At 44.1% G+C, this 22,222-nt stretch overlaps 1 protein-coding gene across 2 annotated transcripts in view; it reads right to left on the reverse strand.

Annotated features, from left to right (window-relative positions):
- Positions 1-5,280: 5,280 nt before the first annotated feature.
- The window catches only part of DENND1C (DENN domain containing 1C), a 105,419-nt gene continuing 88,477 nt past the window's right edge, over positions 5,281-22,222 (reverse strand). Inside the window, exons 20-23 of one of the 2 annotated variants that reach the window (XM_073622808.1) lie at positions 21,271-21,378; positions 16,655-16,713; positions 12,601-12,802; positions 5,281-6,401 (exon numbers count right to left, since the gene is read on the reverse strand). In XM_073622808.1, coding sequence (XP_073478909.1) covers positions 5,439-6,401; positions 12,601-12,802; positions 16,655-16,713; positions 21,271-21,378 — 1,332 coding nt within the window. In that variant the 3' untranslated portion in view covers positions 5,281-5,438. The remainder of the gene's footprint in view (positions 6,402-12,600; positions 12,803-16,654; positions 16,714-21,270; positions 21,379-22,222) is intronic. The other variant, XM_073622809.1, reaches the window with a different exon arrangement.

The following is a 22,222-nucleotide window of genomic DNA, read 5'->3' on the forward strand; positions in this document are numbered from 1 at the left end:
CATTACCATTTACCACCAAAAGAAAGCCCAATTTGTCCTGAAAAAAAACAAGGTATAACCCACCTAGATGTACAAAGCAATTGTGATGATATGTACAACTTTACTAATGCATCTCAAAGTTGCAAAATTGTGCTTAAGCATTATCATTTAAATAAGAGAGCCCTGTATCTGAGTAAGGTAACTTGCGGAATCTGGTAGGCTTGTGAGATCATTTTTATAAGGTAGGAACTGTCATACTGTACACAACTTCTGATCCCTGAATCTTTCTTGCAATGAAGAGTATAAGCTCATCCAGATGGGTACATTTGCCCATACAGCGTAAAAACGCTGCCCATTTTGGTGCCCAGGATGTGCGATGTATAGCCACCTGTAGAAAACGAACCGCTGAAGGCGGCTTTACGCAGCTATGGCACATGGACACAGTTGTAATACCACCAAAGAAGATAGTGTGCATTCAGGATGTTACGTTTGTGTGCATGAGCCCCTTTGCACAAGTAGTAGCACATAGCTGCGTACAGCTGACTTTACCTATTCGTGTCTATAGGTGTCTGGCCATTCCAGGCACCAAAATATGCATTGTTTCTATGATGTACGGGAGACTGTGCCCCATTTGCATGAGCCCTAAAGCTGGCTGAGCAAGAAAAATGACTTGATCCCACCAATCCAAGATGAACAGTGTGGATGGAAGAACCTGCAGTGCCGACTATTCTTTTCTGACAGCCAGCACCCAATGGATGCAGGTATTGCTTGTCTGACCATTTTCCGCTTGGCTCTTTTGACAACAGTCAATTAAAAAATGTACTCTTGTTGAGCCGGGTGGTAACAACAGGGCTATCTATGTAATGAAATTTGATTTATCTATGACCAGCTTTTAGGCTCAGAGTAAACAAACATATAGGAATATTCCTGGTTGAGAATCACATCCCGCCCACTTATGCATTATGCTGTTGTTGGCCAATATGTAAGCTTTGTTAGCATAATTAAAGAATATAATTCCTGCATGAGCCCAATAATCGTTTTTTTTTCTACAGCAGCCTTTTTCAAACTTTGTACCCCAGAGGACCCCTTGAAATAATTTTCAGGTCTCATGGAGCCCCTGGTAGGATTAGTCCATTGGGGGTCACAGGGAAAATTCCACTTACATTGGTGGTGGTGAGTGGGAAGAATGTCCCCCTTACAGGCGTGGCCAGAATGACACTCTTGCAGTCATGCCACTGGCTCTTCCAAGTGGTGTTGTACTCGGCACTATGTAGGCTTCATCAGATGGGAGGTTAGTTAGTCACAGCTCAAGAAACCCCTAGCCGCCCCTGGAGAAACCCTCGTGGGGAATGGTTGTTCTACAGCGTACGTGAAGTGTTTTAAAAGAAATCTCTCGTGAAAGAAAAATGGCGACTGCCATTGCTGACCTTTCCTTCTGACAATGCTAACTGCCTGTCTGTCATGTTGACTTCCTTGTTTCACTATTCTGTGTCAATGACTTGGAGTATGTGTGCAGATAAGTTCTTATGACTGTTCTCACAACTATTATGCATACTTGTTTCAAATCAGAGACTCAAATAGTAATTCATTGTAAAAAATAAATAAATATTGAAACAAATACTGTAAAAAAAAGAACCAATGACAGTGAAAATTGTAGTGCCCCCTTACTTTGATGGTCAGGGAGGGGAAAAGTGCCTTCTTACATTGGTAGTCAGTGTAATGGTCCCAAACATTGGTGGCCGATGGGAGAAAGAACCCTTATATTAGTGGATGAGTGGGAAGACTGCCCCCCTTACAGACAGATAACATGATAATTGACATCAATAGTTACTGAGCGAAATAAATTTTTCATTGATCAAAGAACCCCTAGCAGCCTCTAGAGCATAGGCAATATCCCCAATTTTTTCTCCCTAATACCTTGGATAAAACCAGAGGGGTTGCTATTTGTATCTCCAAGCATTTACCCTTCTTCCTTTTCTGAGTTGAGAGGGATCCCAAGAGCAGATATCTCTTAGTGATGAGAGAGAGAGAGAGAGAGAGAGGGGACGAAGGTAACTTTGGCTACGTATTATGCACCAAAGACCAGTTACCATTTTTCAAATCCCTCTTCCATACCCTATCGCCTCATTTTGAAGGCACAATTCTACTAGGAGGAGACTCTAATATTGCTGTAGATTCCACGTTGGATCAAACTAGAACTCTGGGTTCTCAAATTCAAAAAACCACTAGGTTGGGTACCAAATGTGCTAAATTACTAAATCAATATGATCTGGTGGATGTTTGGCAGGAGTTAAGCGCTACTAAACCTGACTTTACATTTTATTCTAATGTTCATTTCACATATTCTAGAGCTCACCATGTCTTCATTCATCTGTGGCGGTACCTCTGTTTTATCTTCTCAAAAAGGTCTTGTGGTCTGACCACTCCCCTGTTCTAACGACGATATCTACGATTCGTGACTTTACCACCACTTATACTTGGTATTTAAAGTGATTTTTTCTTTTGAAATAACAAACATCTCATCCAAAGAGTGCGGCTCGGCACCACCTCCTGCTCTCTCCACACTGGGTGTGATTGACAGCAGCAGGGGCCAATGGCTACTGTTGCTGCCTCACTGTCCAATAAGAAGCAAGAGAGCTGCTGCTCTCGTACACAACGCTGGATTGAGATCAGGCTTAGGTAAGTATTTAGAGGGGGCTGGGGGGGGTTTTTTACCTTAAAGTGGAGTTCCACCCAAAAGTAGAGCTTCCGCTTATTTGCTCCCCCCCCCCCCCTCTGGTGCCACATTTGGCACCTTTCAGGGGGAAGGGGGAAACAGGGACCTGTTTTTGACAGGTCCCCCTTCCCCACTTCCGAAGACGGCGCCACTGCGCCCTTTCCTTTGGAAGTTTGGCCCCCCTCCTCCTTCCTTCGCCACTGGGCCAATTAGAAACTGCAGCAAGTTTCACGCATACGCAGCAGGGAACCATCTGTGAAGCCGCAGGGCTTCACTGCCAGTTTCCCTTAGTGAAGATGCCTGCGGCAGCACCCAACAGCCAATCCGAACATCAGCTGGGGTGTCGACATCGCAGGTCCTTGGACAGGTATGTGTCCATATATTAAAAGTCAGCAGCTACAGTATTTTCCCCAGGCTGGAACACCTCTTTAATGCATAGAATGCCAGTCAGATACCAGTTCTGGTAAACCAAGCTCAGTCCATTTCAAACCTGGATATTGAAACATATTTAGAAAACCACAAGTAGTAAGTTGGCCCGCCACACTCTTAAGGCCCCTAAAGAATTGAGAGGGCTAGGAGTCCCAGACTTTAGAAAATATTATACTCTGACTCAATTGACCCAGATTGATTCTGTTTCTTATAAACTCTGTTTCTTATAAGCCAGATTGGGTTTCTTTTGAGACCAAGGCCTGTGCTCCATTACTACCAGACCCCTTTCACACTGAGGAGTTATTCAAGCGCTTTTGCGTTAAAGCACCTGAAAAGCTCACAAAAACTGCCTCCTATTAAAATCAATGGATGCTTTCACACTGTGGTGTTGCGCTGGCAGGGAGGTGAAAAAACTCCTGCAAGCAGCATCTTTGGAGCATGGTTCAAGAGCTAAAAAAAGCGCCTCAAAAGTGCCCCTCTCCATTGAAATTAATGGAAAGCGCCTCAAAAGCGCCTGAAACGCCCTTTAGTGCCTGAAAAACTCTTCAAAAGCGCCTGAAAAGTGCCTCAAAAGCACTCGGTGTTTTACTGGCAGTTTAGAAGCGCCTCAGTGTGAAAGGGGTCTTAGATTTAGAGCCCTTTCACACTGAGGCAGTTTTCAGGCGTTTTAGCGCTAGAAATAGCGCCTGTAAAGCGCCTAATAACTGTCTCCCATGCCACCCGAATGTGAAAACCTGAGTGCTTTCACACTGGGGCAGAGCGCTTGCGGGACATTAGAAAAAAATCCTATAAGCGGCATCTTTGGGGTGGTTTGGGAGCACTGTATACAGCACTCCCAAACCACCCCCGTCCATTGCAATGATTGGGCAGCACTTTCAAAGCGCCTGAAAAGGTCTTCGGAAGCGCCGCAACACAGGCATTTTTAACCCCTTCTAGCGGCCGAAAAGTTCAGCTAAAACGAGCGGCACTTTAGCGCTAGCACACGGGCGGCCCCAATGTGAAAGGGCTCTTAGTAATGTGGATCTCTCCTAAACTCTGTAAAGCAGTTTTAAGCCCTACTCTATCTCATTTCCTAAATTTGTCAGATTCTCCCTGTAAGGGATGGCCTCTTCAGTCCCCTCATACCCCGGTGTCCCTGCATTATGATTATAACATTGGTTTAAGCTGGTTATAAGGTTTTTTCCAGGTGGTACTGCTTTCTCGAGAGACTCTCCAAAATGTATCCTCTTCATCCTGTTTGTGAGAATGTGGGCAGTACATCCAAGATTAGGTGATTTTGGATGCAAGTTCACTCCCTGATCAACTCAGTAACTATGGTTAAGATCACTAAGAATGCTAGGATTGCCCTTCTAAACGAACCAGTTGACAACATCCCCAGGCGGGTAAGATAGCAATATCCACGGCCTGGAAGGGTGCGTTGATTGACCTATCTTTGATAAAGTGCAAATTAGCCTGGATAATACTTAACGAAAAAATGGTTAGTGTGCTGAGAGACAAACAATTGATGTTGGAAAAAGTCTGGAACCCTTGGATTTTGTCTGGATGACGGTGGACTTGTGGGGACAGCGGGAACAGACCTCTGAACAGGCATTTCTTCTTTTTCCCTTTTTTCTTCAACCTTTTCTCTAGCTTCCTTTCATTACTTCTGTCACTTCTCTTTCTTACCAACAATACAATACTCTATAAGCTTATGAGTTCTGTGCTCAAACCCATATAGCAATATGATATTTTGTATGCAACTCTTGTTCTCATAAGGTATTTATGCTTTCCCCTCTTTCATCAAGAGTGGTTATGCTCTTAACAGATCACTGTAGCGATTCCCTTTTTAATTTTTTTAGTGAAATACACTGGTACGACTATGTTTACCACGATTTTACCTAATTTCTGGTAGGAAATATAGCATATGCAATAAGAATTTTTGGTAGAAAAAACCATTGTCAACTGACTGTTGTTCTCCTGTTGATTGCATGCTGTACACCGTTTTACTACTGACCACATTCTTAGACTTCTTTTCTTTTTCTCCTTTAATTTTTAACCACCAATTTGCCTTTCTTTGTGAAAAACTGAATGAATATTTTTGCAAAGATAATGTCCCATGGGGGTGGGAAAATGCCTCATTTTACCAGCATTGTGTTAAAATATCAGAGTGGTCAATGTTTTTAGAATATTGCAGCATTATATTCAATTTTTATTTACAGTCAACATGCATTTAATTAACAAAATTGCTTCTTATATGTAATATAGTTAGGCTATATGTTTTGTATAAGTCACTAGGGCAGTATATCATGTATCGTATTACCAAAGCATACAATCTTTACTGTAAAGAGTTCACCTCAAACTTTTTCTTCATTTCAGAGACTTTAGGCAGAGGTGATTCCTTCAACTCTGAAAACACTGGAGAAGAAGCCATTTCGTGTTTCATATCACTCATACTACTTTTAGGACTTACTGGGGTTAAGCCATCATCATGTGCCCAAGTAAGGGGTACGGTGGTATCAGATATTGGTCTTTTGGGTATTTCTAATTTAGGTGTACTCTGGGTCCTAAGAAATACAGGGCCAACACGATGTATTGAACTGTTGGGTTTTGGGCTGCTGTATACCTGAGATTTAGGTCTCTGGGTATTAAATGAGCGAAAGCTGGGTATGACTGTCTCTGCTTGTTCAGAGTCTTTCTTAGTCCCTGTCCAGACCATTCTGGGGTCAAGACTCCCAGCCTGAAAACGAGATACCACCGATCTAACACAGGGCCCAGTTATGGTACGTGAAGGTTCACTGGAAGCTTTTCTCATTAGTGCAACTTCTTGAGGCAGCAATGGCAAAACAGTCTCCAGTTTTTCGTTTTCATCTTTCTGGGCAGGACAAATTTCAGGCTCTGGGTATGGCGGAATTATTTTGAGCTCACTTGTGACTGAAGAAGTCTCTGAAATGACTTTGGGAGAAGGAGATACGACCTCTGAAGAGAATACAGGTTTTTCTTCGATAAAGGAAGAGACATCAGGCTCCTGGGAAGTTACATCTACAGATGATGATGAAGGGATGTCATCTTTGGTCACTGAAGTGGTGTCTGGAGTGGTTGATACAGTATCTGATGCTGCCACATCCATAATCGGTGAAGCATAATCTGAGGCATTTGATATGTTGTCTGGAGTAGAAGAATTGTCATCTGGAGATTCCAAGTTGTCTCCAGTTCCTTCATCAACTTCTGGCAGGTACCACAGGTCTGAATGTCTTGGCTGGCTCAAGCTGAGCCGCAGATCTTCTTCACTAGACTGGTACTGGAAAGGGGAGAAGTCAGAAATTATAAATCAGTATGTATGTAATTATGTATCAGTAAGTAAGTAAACAGCTGGCACAAGACATGCAAGGACTTAACCAAAGTAGGTAAAGGTAGTGTAGCAGTACTGGGCCTGGCAAAAAAAGCGGTGAAAAAAGAGGTTATGACTCAGGATTCCCATCCAGACAGGTTGAGGGGCTCCAGGGGGTTTGCTTAATCCAGAGCAAACTGGTTTTTCATATTCCTCATCAGTTGGTAAAACCCAGTTTGGGACATGGAGCCCAGAGATTTCTTAGAGATTCGGGAGGGCAAAAATCTCCAATCCTGGGTCCATGTTTTCTGAATAACAAGCACACTGTGTAGGTGTACTCTTTTTTTTTTTTTTTGTAGAATCAAGACGTGTGTTCTGGGCTCCACCCCGGCAAACAGATGAGCTGTCTGCTGAGAAGTCAGGAGGGCTCCACCTAGAAGAGATAGGTGAGAGCCAGAGCAGCAAAGGGCTGCTAAGTGTACGGACCCAAACTGCCTGAAAGAGACAAAGCCTGCCTGAAAGAGACAAAGAACCTAAAGGGTTAAGGCAGAGCAAGAGTACTGTGTGTGTAGGGTGAATGATGTTTGTTTTTGATTTTTTGGTGGAAGGGCAATGCGAAAAACCCCTGCGAGGGAAACCTGTTGATTTTGATTTCTGGAACTTTGAACTTTCTTTTACCACATGCCGACCAGCCACCGCAGTTGTACTGCGGCAGAATGGCACGGCTGGGCGAAACAACGTTATGTAACGTCGCTGTGCCCCCCCCCCCCGCTCACCCCCCGAGCCGATGTGAGTGCCCGGCGGTCTCCACCACCGCCGGGCTCCCGCAATCGCCGCCGAGACTTGGAGAACCGGGATCTGTGTGTGTAAACACAGTTTCCGGTTCTCTGAGGGGAGAACAGACAGATCGTCTGTTCACACAGAGTATGAACAGACGATCTGTTATCTTCCCTGCACAGTCACCATCCCCCTTCAGTTAGAACACAAACTAGTACACACATAACCCCTTCACTGCCCCCTAGTGTTAACCCCTTCACTGCCAGTGACATTTTTACAGTAACCAATGCATTTTTAATCGCACTGATCATTGTATTATTAATGCCAATGGTCCCAAAAATATGTCAAAATTGTCTGACGGGTCCGCCATAATGTCGCAGTCACGATAAAAATCGCAGATCGCCGCCATTACTAGTAAAAAAAAAAATTAATAATAAAAAACCCATAAAACTATCCCCTATTTTGTAGACGCTATAACTTTTGCGCAAACCAATAAATATACGCTTATTGCGATTTTTTTTTTTAACCAAAAATATGTAGAAGAATACATATCGGCCTAAACTGAGGAAAAAAATAGTTCTTTTTTATATATTTTTGGGGGGTATTTATTAAAGAAAAAAATAATGCGTTTTTTTCAAAATTGACGTTCTTTTTTTGTTTATAGGGCAAAAAATAAAAACCGCAGAGGTGATCAAATACCACCAAAAGAAAGCTCTATTTGTGGGAAAAAAGGACGTCAATTTTGTTTGGGTGCAACGTCGAACGACTATGCAATTGTCAGTTAAAGCGATGCAGTGCCGAATCTCAAAAAGTGCTCTGGTCAGGAAGGGGGTAAAATCTTCCGGGGCTGAAGCGGTTAATAAAACTGGCCTAGAAAAGCCCTTAAAAAGAAGAAAAGCGAGTTGCTATGTCCTTTAAAGCTCTATCACTTGAAGCTAGTTCTCACAGTAGTTATTTGCATAGTAGTTTACTGTATAAATACTATTTTCTCCAAGTACTCATTTTTAAAGGGATTCACTATTCTCAGCAAAGAAATGTAGATACAATTGAACAACAAAAGGGGGGCCCAATGACTAAGGGTCTCCTGATTTAGATTCCCACCAAGCTGTTTTTTAGATTCTCCTCTGGAATGCTTTTAAAGCCCCTTTAACACCTATGAAAAGAAAGTAATGTGCAGTAAAATATGCACGGCATTGTGATTATTTCTGAACTCCTTCCCAACACACAAGTACAGACAGACATGCCTTGCTTTATAATTTTGCTTTAGGTCTATTCTTTCTGCAATCTGGTATGCCAACACGATTGGGCAGCCTTAACTCAATGCATGTTAACATAAAACGCTAATGCCGCGTACACACAACCGGACTTTCCAGCAGAAAAGGTCAGACGGAATCATTCCGTCGGATATTCCGATCGTGTGTGGGCTTCATCTGACTTTTTCTTTCTAAAATTCTGACGGACCTAGAAATAGAACATGTTTCAAATCTTTCCCACGGAATCAGTTCCTATCGGGAAAACCGCTCGTCTGTATGCTATTCCAATGGACCAAAAACAACGCAAGGGCAGCAATTGGCTACTGGACTTCCTTTTTCTAGTCCCGTCGTACGTCATCACGTTCTAAGCGATCGGACTTTGGTGTGATCGTGTGTAGGCAAGTCCGTTTCAGCGGAACTCCGTCGGAAAGACCTCAGAGTCTATTCTTAAGGAATGTCTGGTCGTGTGTACGCGGCATTAGATGTGAAGGGGACCTAAAAGAATGTTTTATCCTTCTGAATACCTGAGAAGCTTTTGGTAGAAGCTGCCAATGTCTGACCATCTGCCTACTAGTTGATGGGCAGTCACCTTATTTACACAATTGCTGGTGTCCCACTGCCTTGGAACTAGTGTGCATATTGGAAAAGACTACTTCCACCAGAGACTTTCTATACAGGAACCTAGCTTGATGCCTTTTTTTAATTACAGTTATTATGTCACCAGTTTCCTTAAAAGTGCAATTCGATGTAAATAACCAAATACAGAGTTGAAGTACCAAACTATTCTACCGGGTGGACGGAGGGGGGATTCTAGGCAATGCCCTTTAAAAACACAAACTATCAAGCTCCCAATAAAAACACAACATGAATAAAACATAGTGTGTCATAGCAGTTTACTCTACCCCCACACAGGAGTTTATCCTCCCCCCCCACACACACACACACACAGTAGCGTCCTCTGTCCCTCAATAGCAGTTTCCTCTGCTCCCCACAGTGTCCTCTGCTGCCCATAGCAGTGTCCCCTGCCTCCCCCCCCCCATAGTAGTGACCTGTACCCCCCAAAGCATTGTCATCTGCCCCCTTTTCACACCAAAAGCAATGGCCTCTGTCTGACAAACACATAGCGCTGTGTAGGTAGCACTCTCCTACCTGACAGCATGTGTACAGCAGAGCAAAGAGCGGGAGGCACCACAGTACTGGATGGAGGGCGGGAGCAGGAGCTGCCAGTGTTATAGTTTCATATTTACAAGCTGGTGACTGGATGCTAGGACCGCCCAGAGTCCTAGCCACCAATCACCTGCTGATTAACTCGAAAGGTTAACTGAGGCAGCTCCTGCCCCCGCCTTACATCAAATTCTGTGATGCCGCCCGCTCTCCTGCTTATACACTAATGCCCCGTACACACAGTCGGATTTTCCGACGGAAAATGTGTGATAGGACCTTGTTGTCGGAAATTCCGACCGTGTGTAGGCTCCATCACACATTTTCCATCGGATTTTCCGACACAAAGTTTGAGAGCAGGCTATAAAATTTTCCAACAACAAAATCCATTGTCAGAAATTCCGATCGTGTGTACACAAATCCGACGGACAAAGTGCCACGCATGCTCAGAATAAATAAAGAGATGAAAGCTATTGGCCACTGCCCCGTTTATAGTCCCGACGTACGTGTTTTACGTCACCGCGTTCAGAACGATCGGATTTTCCGACAACTTTGTGTGACCGTGTGTATGCAAGACAAGTTTGAGCCAACATCCGTCGGAAAAAATCCTGGGATTTTGTTGTCGGAATGTCCGAACAAAGTCCGACCGTGTGTACGGGGCATAACAAGAAGAGACAATGAACTACCTAGAGCGCTCAACAGCGCCCTGGTAGTTCATTGAGAACTACAAGCCAAACAGCCGCAAAGGCTTTTGGTACTTTTAGTTCATTCAGCGCAGAATGAATAACATGGCCGGGTGGCGGGGGCCTGCATGGATGCCCTGCATGGACGCATTTTTTTTATTGTGATAGTGAGTTCGGGGAAAAGATCCTCGGCACACTGTCACTAGAGGTGGCGGGTCATGTTCCACCCTAAAAACGGTTTCCCAAAGGTGAACTTATCCTTTAAGCACTTCACTATTCTCAACAGGAAAAGGAGAGATTGGCCACAAGTTGAGTGTGAAGTCTGAATTACCGTACTCATTACTGAACCATAGAGAAGACACACATGCTCTAAAGGTTCCAAACTCTTTAGAATGCTGAAATCTCTGGGCACACCTGTTTGCAAGACTTGACTGGGTATTTTTCTCAGGCCCACCCCTCCTGCTTCTTTTGTACAACTGTTGGTCAGTGAGATATAGGAGGGAATAAGAGTATGGATTGTCCTCTCAACTCTAAAGTACACCAAAGTTTCCGGTATAATAGTCTAAACAGATCTCAAATCCAGTTGCTATGTGTTGCACAAGCCTAAAAAAGTGAAATAATAACCTCCCATTACCTTCCCTGTATGAGCCAAGTCCTCCCTTATTTGTGTCTCACATGCTCCCTCTCCCAGACACTGCAGCTCACAATGGTTCCAGTAACAGAGGTGGTTCCACCAATCCAGCAGTGGGCAGGACTGGGTGTGGCCAGCTGCTAAATGACAAACTACAGGTCTGTATAGCAGCAGCAGTGAGAATACTGATATACGCTTTCTACAACATTTTCTACATCTCACTGTAAGGCAAGCAGGCATTGCCAACATGAAGGTGACAACACTGCTTTGACTTCAGGAGCAGCGCAGCAGCATTGTCATAAGGGGGCGCTTATGAACAAAGAACCACAATAATTAAAATTATAAATCATGACAAATAATACGTATACAATATTAGTATCTTAATCCAAAAATACATAAAGTGCAAGGTGATGGTGAAAATCCAATGAAAAGCAGCCTTATGCCGCGTACACACGGTCGGACTTTTCGTCTACAAAAGTCCGACAGCCTGTCCGACAGACTTCCGGCGGACTTTCGGCGGACTTGCAGCAGACTTTCTAACGAACGGACTTGCCTACACACGACCACACAAAAGTCCGACGGATTCGTACGTGATGACGTACACCGGACTAAAATAAGGAAGTTCATAGCCAGTAGCCAATAGCTGCCCTAGCATGGGTTTTTGTCCGTCGGACTAGCACACAGACGAGCGGATTTCGGGGTCTGTCGTAGTTACGACGTAAAGATTTGAAGCATGTTTCAAATCTAAAGTCCGTCGGATTTGAGGCTGAAAAAGTCTGCTGAAAGTCCGGAGAAGCCCACACACGATCGGATTACCAGCCAGCTTTAGTCCGTCGGCGTACGTTGGACTTTTGTAGACGAAAAGTCCGACCGTGTGTACGCGGCATTAGTTAATACATAAAGTGCAAAGTGACAGTAAATGTTCAAATCTGATAAATCACAAGGATGTCCATATAAACTGGAGCAATTTAAAACTGTACACCGTCACCACTTAAAACGATCGTGGAAAACAAACGACACCCACTGGATATATGGTAAGTAGCCTACTTACCAAACCACCATGACCCCTTTATTTAAAAAGACAGGTCAGGTGGAACTTTGACAGATTAAGGAACTGTCGCCTATACTGGTGAAATCCGGTGGGGTAAGCCTGGGGGATCACTCCAATCCAAGGTTACTCAGAAAACAGAAAGAGCAGGACCATGGCATAATAACGTTTTATTAAAAATACAAATATAAAACAACTAGCCAAATGGCCTCTTACTTTAAAAAGTGCCTTGCCTCGGCACTAGAGGGAAATCGCATAAAATGCCAGCTGGATTGTGAAGCAGCCGTACTGCTCGCACTGTGTAAAGTCGGCGTGCGTTCCACCGCCTGGGAATGTAGAAACTGGAAGCCGGAAGAAAAACACGTGACCGGGATGCGCCTCGACGTATGTTTCGTCGTGTTGAGGTCATCAGGAAGCGTGCCGGTCACAGGATAGGTCACGTTTTTATTTGGCCAGATCTAATGTAATTGGCTGGGGCTAGACGACTGACTCATCAAGACCTCTCATGCTTCTAGTAGATTTAGTGAGTTCTACTGATGTGAGTGAACGGGTACAGCCATTCACAACCCACCCACTTGATAGCAGATAGTTTACTGCTATAAAGTCAAATGCTCACCTGTCCAAAGTACTGATTGTCATCCAGGCTAAAGCAGTCCAGACTGTGAGCCCCATACAGTGTGCGCTCCCTTCCAGGTGCTCTTGTGTTCAGGGTTTCAAATATTTCATTGAGAAGATCCATGCCATCATCAAGAAGAGGGAAATCATTCTCTTCAGCAGGACTCGAGTCCACGTCTTCACTTGTACCATCTTCACCATATCTGACACAGACAAAACATTATGTCACTACAAGCGTAAAAGGACCATCTGAATGGCGCTAACATGCATTCAAATATTTGGGAGCTGGGTTACTGTAATAAGATATTACAGGAGTAATAAGACACTCAGGAGCTGGGTTACTGTAATAAGATATTACAGGGGTAATAAGACACTCAGGAGCTGGGTTACTGTAATAAGATATTACAGGGGTAATAAGACACTCAGGAGCTGGGTTACTGTAATAAGATATTACAGGGGTAATAAGACACTCAGGAGCTGGGTTACTGTAATAAGATATTACAGGGGTAATAAGACACTATCGGGCTGGGTTACTGTAATACGATATTACAGGGGTAATAAGACACTCAGGAGCTGGGTAAGTTATCGTAATACGATTTTACAGGGGTAATAAGACACACGGGAGCTGGTTACTGTAATAAGATATTACAGGGGTAATAAGACACTCAGAAGCTGGGTTACTTTAATACGATATTATAGGGGTAATAAGACACTCAGGAGCTGTGTTGCTGTAATACGATATTACAGGGGTAATAAGACACTCGGGAGCTGGGATACTGTAATAAGATATTACAGGAGTAATAAGAAACTCAGAAGCTGGGTAAGTTATTGAAATACGATATTACAGGGGTAATAAGACACTCGGGAGCTGGGTTACTGTAATAAGATATTACAGGGGTAATAAGACACTCAGGAGCCGGGTTACTGTAATACGATATTACAGGGGTAATAAGACACTCGGGAGCTGGGATACTGTAATAAGATATTACAGGGGTAATAAGACACTCAGAAGCTGGGTAAGTTATTGTAATACGATATTACAGGGGTAATAAGACACTCGGGAGCTGGTTACTGTAATAAGATATTACAGGGGTAATAAGACACTCAGGGGCTGGGTTACTGTAATAAGATATTACAGGGGTAATAAGACACTCAGGAGCTGGGCTACTGTAATACGATATTACAGAGGTAATAAGACACTCAGGAGCTGGGTTGCTGTAATACGATATTACAGGGGTAATAAGACACTCGGGAGCTGGGATACTGTAATAAGATATTACAGGGGTAATAAGACACTCAGAAGCTGGGTAAGTTATTGTAATACGATATTACAGGGGTAAGAACACACTCGGGAGCTGGGTTACTGCAATAAGATATTACAGGGGTAATAAGACACTCAGGGGCTGGGTTACTGTAATAAGATATTACAGGGGTAATAAGACACTCAGGAGCTGGGTTACTGTAATACGATATTACAGGGGTAATAAGACACTCAGGAGCTGTGTAAGTTATTGTAGTACGATTTTACAGGGGTAATAAGACACTCAGGAGCTGGGTTACTGTAATAAGATATTACAGGGGTAATAAGACACAGGGGCTGGGTTACTGTAATAAGATATTACAGGGGTAATAAGACACTCAGGAGCTGGGTTACTGTAATACGATATTACAGGGGTAATAAGACACTCAGGATCTGGGTTACTGTAATACGATATTACAGGGGTAATAAGACACTCAGGAGCTGGGTTACTGTAATAAGATATTACAGGGGTAATAAGACACTCAGGAGCTGGTTACTGTAATAAGATATTACAGGGGTAATAAGACACTCAGGAGCTGGGTTACTGCAATACGATATTACAGGGGTAATAAGACACTCGGGAGCTGGGATACTGTAATAAGATATTACAGGGGTAATAAGACACTCAGAAGCTGGGTAAGTTAATGTAATACGATATTACAGGGGTAATAAGACACTCAGGAGCTGGGTTACTGTAATAAGATAATACAGGGGTAATAAGACGCTCAGGGGCTGGGTTACTGTAATACGATACAGTACCTCACTGCTCATGCAAGCATAAGCAAATGTATGCTTTACCTTTCTATATTTATGTTATGTTACAGCCTTATTCCAAAATGGATTAAATTCATTATTTTCCTCAACATTCTACAAACAATACCCCATAATGATAATGAAAGAAGTTTGTTTGAAATCTTTGCAAATTTATTAAAATTAAAAATTAAAAAAATCCCATGTACATAAGTATTCACAGCCTTTGCTCAATACTTTGTTGAAGCACCTTTAGCACCAATTACAGCCTCAAGTCTTTTTGAGTATGATGCTACAAGCTTGGCACACCTATTTTTGGGTAGTTTCTCCCATTCTTCTTGCAGGACCTCTCAAGCTCCATCAGGTTGGATGGGGAGCGCCGGTGCACAGATGTTCAATCGGGTTCAAGTCTGGGCTTTGGCTGGGCCACTCGAGGACATTCACAGAGTTGTCCCGTAGCCACTCTTTTGTTATCTTGGCTGTGTGCTTAGGATCATTGTCCTGTTGGAAGATGAACCTTCGCCCCAGTTTGAGGTCCAGAGTGCTCTGGAACAGGTTTTCATCGAGCAGTCTCCCAGTCCCTGCCGTTGAAAAACATCCCCACAGCATGATGCTACCACCACCATGCTTCACTGTAGGGATCAGTGGCGGCTGGTGTTTTTTTTGGGGGGCGGCGTCAAATAACCAGCACCCCCTTACGGCGGCACTGACAGCATCCAGGGACCCCCCGCGGGAGGTCCGGCACTTACAGGGCTGGGGTGGTGTCTCCTGTGTGCGGGGCTGCAGGCAGTCTCCTCCTCTGTGCGGGGTTGCGGGCAGTCTCCTTCGAGTCCTGTGTCTCATGTGCGGGCAGCAGCGGCTGAGGTGTCGTTCCAGTGCGTGTCTTGTCTTCCTAAGTACCAGGCATCCAATAGGATCGCCTGGTGCTTTGACCAATCGGGAAACAGGTCTCACGATCTGCCTCCTGATTGGACTAAAGGAACTGTGAAAATAGCAAAAATTTATTCAATATGGTCACACAATTTTGGGAGCCCACCCTTTTTTGAAGCCTATTAGAGTCTCTGGCTCTAATCAGGTGCTTCAAAAGAAACCACCCCCTCCCACCCCCGCCATAGGAATCCATGCACCCGGCGTCCCGAAAGGGGCTGGGTGCATGGATGGATTTGGTGGCAGGGATGGGAGGGGCGGCGCCCATGCGCCCACAATGGGCCGCCACTGGTAGGGATGGTATTGGCCAGGTGATGATCGGTGCCTGGTTTCCTCCAGACATGATGCTTGCCATTCAGGCCAAAGAGTTCAATCTTTGTTTCATCAGAAGAGAGAATTTTGTTTCTTGTGGTCTGAGGCGCCTTTTAGCAAACTCCAGGGGGGCTGTCATGTGCCTTTTACGTAGGAGTAAAAGGCACCATCGAGGCCTGGTTGGTGGAGTGCTGCAGAGATGGTTGTTCTTCTGGAAGGTTCTCCTCTCTCCACAGAGAAACGCTGAAGCTCTGTCAGAGTGACCATCGGGTTCTTGGTCACATCCCTGACTAAGGCCCTTCTCCCCGATCGCTCAGTTTGACCAGGCGGCCCGCTCTAGAAAGAGTCCTGGTGGTTCCAAACTTCTTTCATTTACAGGCGATGGAGGCCACTGTGCTCACTGGGGCCTTCAATGCTGAAGAAATTTTTCTGTACCCTTCCCAAGATCTGTGTTTTGATACAATCTGGTCTCGGAGGCCTACAGGCAATTCCTTGGACTTAATGGCTTGGTTTGTGCCCTGACATGCACTGTTAACTGTGGGACCTTATATAGACAGGTGTGTGCCTTTCCAAATCATGTCCAATCAACTGAGTTAATCACAGATGAGCTTCATTCTAGTTGTAGAAACATCTCAACAATGATTAGTGGAAATAGGATGCACCTGAGCTCAATTTTAATGTCATGGCAAAGGCTGTGAATACTTACGTAAATGAGATTTTTGGTGCATTCATTGCTGGTACTGGGGTGTTTATTATTGTCACTCACCTCTGACTTTCCCAAGAGTCGCTCTCTGAATATTTCTTCCCTGGTCTTCTGGGACGGGACTGTAAAGACAATCAGAAAGTTTTACACTGCAATAGGCTACAACATCCTTCATGCTGCAATAAGCTGAAATAAAATTGTGTTGGATTCAACCTCTTTTGCCTAGTACACACGATCGGACTTTCCGACAACAAAACCGTGGAATTTTGTTCGATGGGTGTTGGCTCCAACCTGACTTACACACGGTCACACAAATGTTGGCCAACAATTACGAACGTAGTGATGTACAAGATGTACAGCGAGCCGATAAAAAGGAAGTTCAATAGTCATGTGATATCTCCATTACGAACGCTAGTTTTACAAGACCGAGCGCTTCCGGCTCGTCCTTGATTCCAAGCATGCGTGTTTGTACTTTGGACTTTTGTCCGACGGACTTGTGTACACACGATCGGAAAGTCCGACAACAAACATTTGTTGGCGGAAACTTTGAGAACTTGCTAGCCAACATTTGTTGGCAGAAAGTCCGACAACAGTTGTCCGATGGAGCGTACACACGGTCGGACTTACCGCCAACAAGCTCACATCCAACATTTCCCGCCGGAAAATCTGATCGTGTATACGCGGCATTTGTCTTACTGAAGAATTAAGCTTCCTGTGGATGGTGCCAAGTCAGCAGCTGACCATTGCCGGGACAAGATCATCCAGTGCCCAGGGCAGCTGTTCCTTCTGCCCACCCCTTGTCCCAGCCCTGCAGGTTACCATACTGTTTGGACAGACTGGGTCCAAGTTGGTATGTCAATGTATAAAGCGGCAACAGAACAAGATGTATTCATCGACCTAATATTGTGCATCCTAAAAGACTAAACAAATGATTTAATTTGCATTTATTTTTGTAACATTTGTGTTTTTATTATTTGTATTTCTTTATCTATTTTTTACTTTTTTTTAATTATTATTATTATTTTTAATTCATTATTTTTTGCTATTTTGCTCCTTCACAAACAGCAGTCTAAGAATGTGTTCTGAATGCAAACAACCTGGCTGTATTGTCTGGCTAGAGTTCCCATATATATTACCTAGTAAAAGAAGTGATGACATCATCAGTGTGCTGTATATAACTTGGGAAGAGGGCAGAGCTGTGGGAGGGACCCAGCAGGCTCCACCCACTTCAAGCTGTTGGCTTAAAGCTACAGGAGGGCCAAGACCAGTCACCCTGCACAAGGAGAGAGAGCAGCAGTGAGTGGTCTTTATCACAGGAAGCTCCTGCACAGAGGGAAAGTCTCACACTGGATTACTGCACAGATCTGGAAGAAATACACAAAGCACACCACAGGGTTTATTTATAGAACAATCATTGAACAAATGTCACACATTCGTCCAGACTGCACAAATTTTGTCCATTTTTGTAATAAATTTCGATGATTATAAGCTCCATCTAGTGCCAAAATGTGGTATAGTTTCCTGAAATACTTAATTGAGAAAATATACCACATTTTGACCACTAGAAATGAATCTATTATAGAAATTATGGACAAATTTGAGCAGCCTGCAGGTGTGTGACATTCATCCAATGAATGTTTTATAAATAGACCCCCCCAGGATTAAAGTATGAATACACATCTTTTGTATTTAGACAATATTTGTGTATTATGAAGTCCAGCTTTAAGCACATAGTATATGCAGTGGCGGCCGGTCCACAAGGGGTGTGTGTGTGGCCGTGCACTGTGCGGGGGCGCCGGATCAACAGGTCTCTACCAGGTCCGTCACCCCCCTCACAAGCACGTGACCACATCCCGAGGCCCCAATTGGCCAGTTTCATGCTGTGCGCCCCGAACCCTCCCACCCTGTGATACCAGCGAATCGGCTTTTGGCTGCCTGGACAATCAGGACAGGAGGCCGAAGACCCAGAACCCGGAAAGAAGACCGGGTCAAGAGAGAAGCCATGGCCTGTAGGGTGAGTGCGGACCCAGAGGGGCCCACCCGCACCCCCCAAAATCCTCCCGCACCAGCCCCCACTAAGTATATGTCTTTTTTGTACTTTCCTATCTTTGATACCTCATTTATGAATCATTTAAAATCGTGATGAATGTGCCATGCTTGTCAGCATATAATATTAACATTTTTTTTGGGGGGCGACTCAATATTATGACATTTATTCCTAAAATGATGTTTTTTAAAAGTCAAATGATTAACTTTTTTTTCAAAACCGTGACTCTAAAAAGTAAAATAACTTTTAAAAAAGTGAATCATTTTGACTTTTCTGATAATTGTGTACAAGGGTTTTGGTACTTTTTATTAGAGGTTTTAATTTTTTGTGTCTTAATAAAATATTAATCAATTCAATTAATAATAAACGTTTTTTTTTTTTAATTAAATTTTATTTGACGTTTTTTATTTTATTTTATATATATTTGTGTTAATAAATGTATTGGGACTGTATTGCACCCATGGGGATTTTTGTGCTAATACTGTATAAGCATTTGGGGAGGTTTAATTGCCACATTTTATTAATGACCTTGACCAGTCCCCAAATTACTTTATTATGGTGCAGAAAATAATGAAATAATGCCCATTTTATTAGGAGACCAGATGGGTTCTGAATTTTATGTGATGATGTAAGATTGTCCATACAAGAGTTCCACTGCTGGAGAGCAGAGCAACAGATGATTGTTGGCCACCAAGGGACTATGAATTTTGGTAAGTCATCCTCTGTATTGCAAGCATTTTGCTACATTAGCTGGGAGTTGAGGACATTGATAGGTATTTTATGTATATCTGGGGTTCCACTTTAAATACATGCGCAAAAACCTTCTGCGATTGCAGCTTCTCTTATTACAACACTGGGCCTGATCAGGTGCAAGGGAAAGGGAGGAGGTAATCCCTAAAGCTGCACATCCATCCCGTTCCGCAGTAGTATCAGAATGCCAGAGTGACAACCTCAGCCTGGCTCCAACCAGGCCACGCCCCCAATGTGTTTTGCTCCACCCCCTGGAGCTTAGTCATGTAGACAGGTCTACCCGCTTAGCAGTCATTATTAGAGTGCCTGCAAAGCCTACATCAACACATATAGGGCAAAGACAGGTATGATTTGTATAGATGTTGGCTAGACCCACCCTGTTTTTTGGTTTTGTTTTGTTTGTCCCCCTTGACATCCATACCAGACCCTCATCAAAGATAAGGGTCTGGTATGTATTTATAGGGGAAGCCACACACTTTTTTTTTTTTTTAACATCTCAGACCCTTATCTGCTTTGTTTACATGGTCCTCCCAACGTCCATGTAAAAATCAAGAAAAAAGTGTGGACCACCCCCCAAAAAAACAAAAAATCAGCCCTTGGGTCTGGTATGGATTAAAGAGGTAACCCCATGCAAAAAAAAAAAAAACAGTGTGAAATCCTTCAGAATTCCACACCAGACCCTTATTCAAAAATGCAGCCTGGCAGGCAAAGAAGGGGGTGGATAATTGTGTGTCTCCCTTCCTGAACCATACCAGACCACATGCCCTCAACATGGGGGGGGGGGACCTTAACAGTAGCACTCCAATGCCCAAATGTAAATGAGTAGGGTTATATAGTACCCCTACTCATTCAAAAAAGTGAAAAGTAAATACAAACACAAAAAAAAAACACAAAAAAATGCCCACTTTCAATTACACCATCAAGTTATGCAGATCAAAGCCAATCACAGTGAACGATGCCTGCTGACCTGATCTGTTTGTGCTGGGTTCCCTTTTAAAATCTATACCAGACCTGATGGTTTCTCCCATGTTTCAAAAAGCAGTGCCCCTCCATGCCATTTTTTTTGGCGATCCCTTGTCTGTTAGCCTAGAGAATGGCCATAATTGTTTTTTAACATTTGGCTCCAATTGATTTCAATAGGGTTTGGATTCAGCATCTGAACTTTAGTCACGTTCACCAAACTGGCCTCAGACTGAACCCAGGTAGGTTCAGATCATTCATAATCCTTATTTATACATTAGAAGACATTACTTTTCTCAATAAAACTAAAGTTTTTTTTGAGTGTTCAGTGGGAGGATCTGCTCTTTCTATACCCACTAGGAACTAGTTCAGTTTTTGGTCCCAATGTAAGTTTGGACCAAACACTGACTATATGTGGATATAAACGCTGAACATTAAGGGCGTAGATGAACGCGCCAGCTTCCGGCTGTCAATGGTTGCTAGGGAAGCAACGGGTGCCTTCACCCGCCATGTCTCTACCAACCACTGACATCACCTGACCTATTTACTTTACATGGCTAGGAATCCTTGGCCATGAAGAATGAAGCAGGGTACATCATTGCCTAAATATGGCCACTTGATTGGTGTCTGGAGGAGTGGACATTCCTACACAGAATGCATTTGCATGCAGACCACTCTAGATAACACGCATAATGCTGAGACTCTATGATTGAATGAACCAAAATACATTGAGCCAGGGACAGTCAGGCTGGTGGGAAAAGGACTTTCCTGACACCTTCATGGCAGCACACACTGGGTTGTGACTCCACCTCCACAACCTGACAGGATTGGTTAAGTATAAATTTTCAAGAGAGACACCCCGCTTCATTCTCTTTTTTTATCCTCATCTGACAAGATTGGATGGACATCGCAGGCCTCTTACCGCAAGCGCCCCAGCAGGTTCAAGCCTCTCCTGTTTGGAAGTCCCTCCTGTACAGTCTCTAAAGGAGCTTCTATGGAGGGAGCCCCGATCTAGTGGTCTCAGGGGCATCTGAAAGGAATTTCTGGCATTAGTAAGGTTTAAAGAAGCTTCAATTATCGCAGTGGTCTCCTATCTTCATTTTTTGGCACAGGTACTATCTCTTTTACCTTTTCTTTCCCATCGGGCTCACTGAGCCTTGTTGTCCTCCTAGCGCCGGGCGCTGTCATGGCCGCCGCGTCTCTCTCCTCGCTTTGCGCATGTGCAGGAGAAGGTGATGTGGCCAGTCAGAGCCTTGTGTCCTGTTCCAAGATGGCGCGGGTATGACCTGGCTGCTTCTGTGCATGCACGAGAGCGTCACTTCGGCCGCAACGGCGGCGACAGGTTTAAAAGCCCAGGATTATCTGTCAGTGATTCTCTGGTCACTGCACTGCACAGAAGGCTGCTGTTTTTTATCCAGGTACTTTAACCTCAAATGATCTCTCCCTGTATATAATTACTGAATTGCATACCTGTCTCATGCACAAGTGTTCTTTTACACTATTTTCAGGCTGCCCTTTCTCTCTCTCTGCACCGCTCATGGAGACCACTGCCCACGCAGACCACCCTCAAGAGAGCACAGCCACTAACGCTGCAATTTCTGGCAGCCCTACCAGGTCAAGATCGGCAAACTCCAGGCGTAAGGACCCACCAAGCCATGCCTCAAGCAGAAGATCCCGCAGAAGTCGATAAAGATCCTCATCTCATCATTGCCACTCACGTCATAGCCGCTCTCGCCATAGCCGATCACGCCATAGGAGGTCACCCTCATCACACCACAATCGGCGTCACCATACCTGACCTGCAGCAAATGCTTGCTGGGTGTGCGGTGCTCCAGCCTTGCCAGATAAGTTGGCCCGCCGCACATGCTTCAATG

The sequence above is a fragment of the Aquarana catesbeiana genome, linkage group LG03 (assembly GCF_042186555.1).
Source record: "Aquarana catesbeiana isolate 2022-GZ linkage group LG03, ASM4218655v1, whole genome shotgun sequence".
Taxonomy (NCBI): Eukaryota; Metazoa; Chordata; class Amphibia; order Anura; family Ranidae; genus Aquarana; species Aquarana catesbeiana.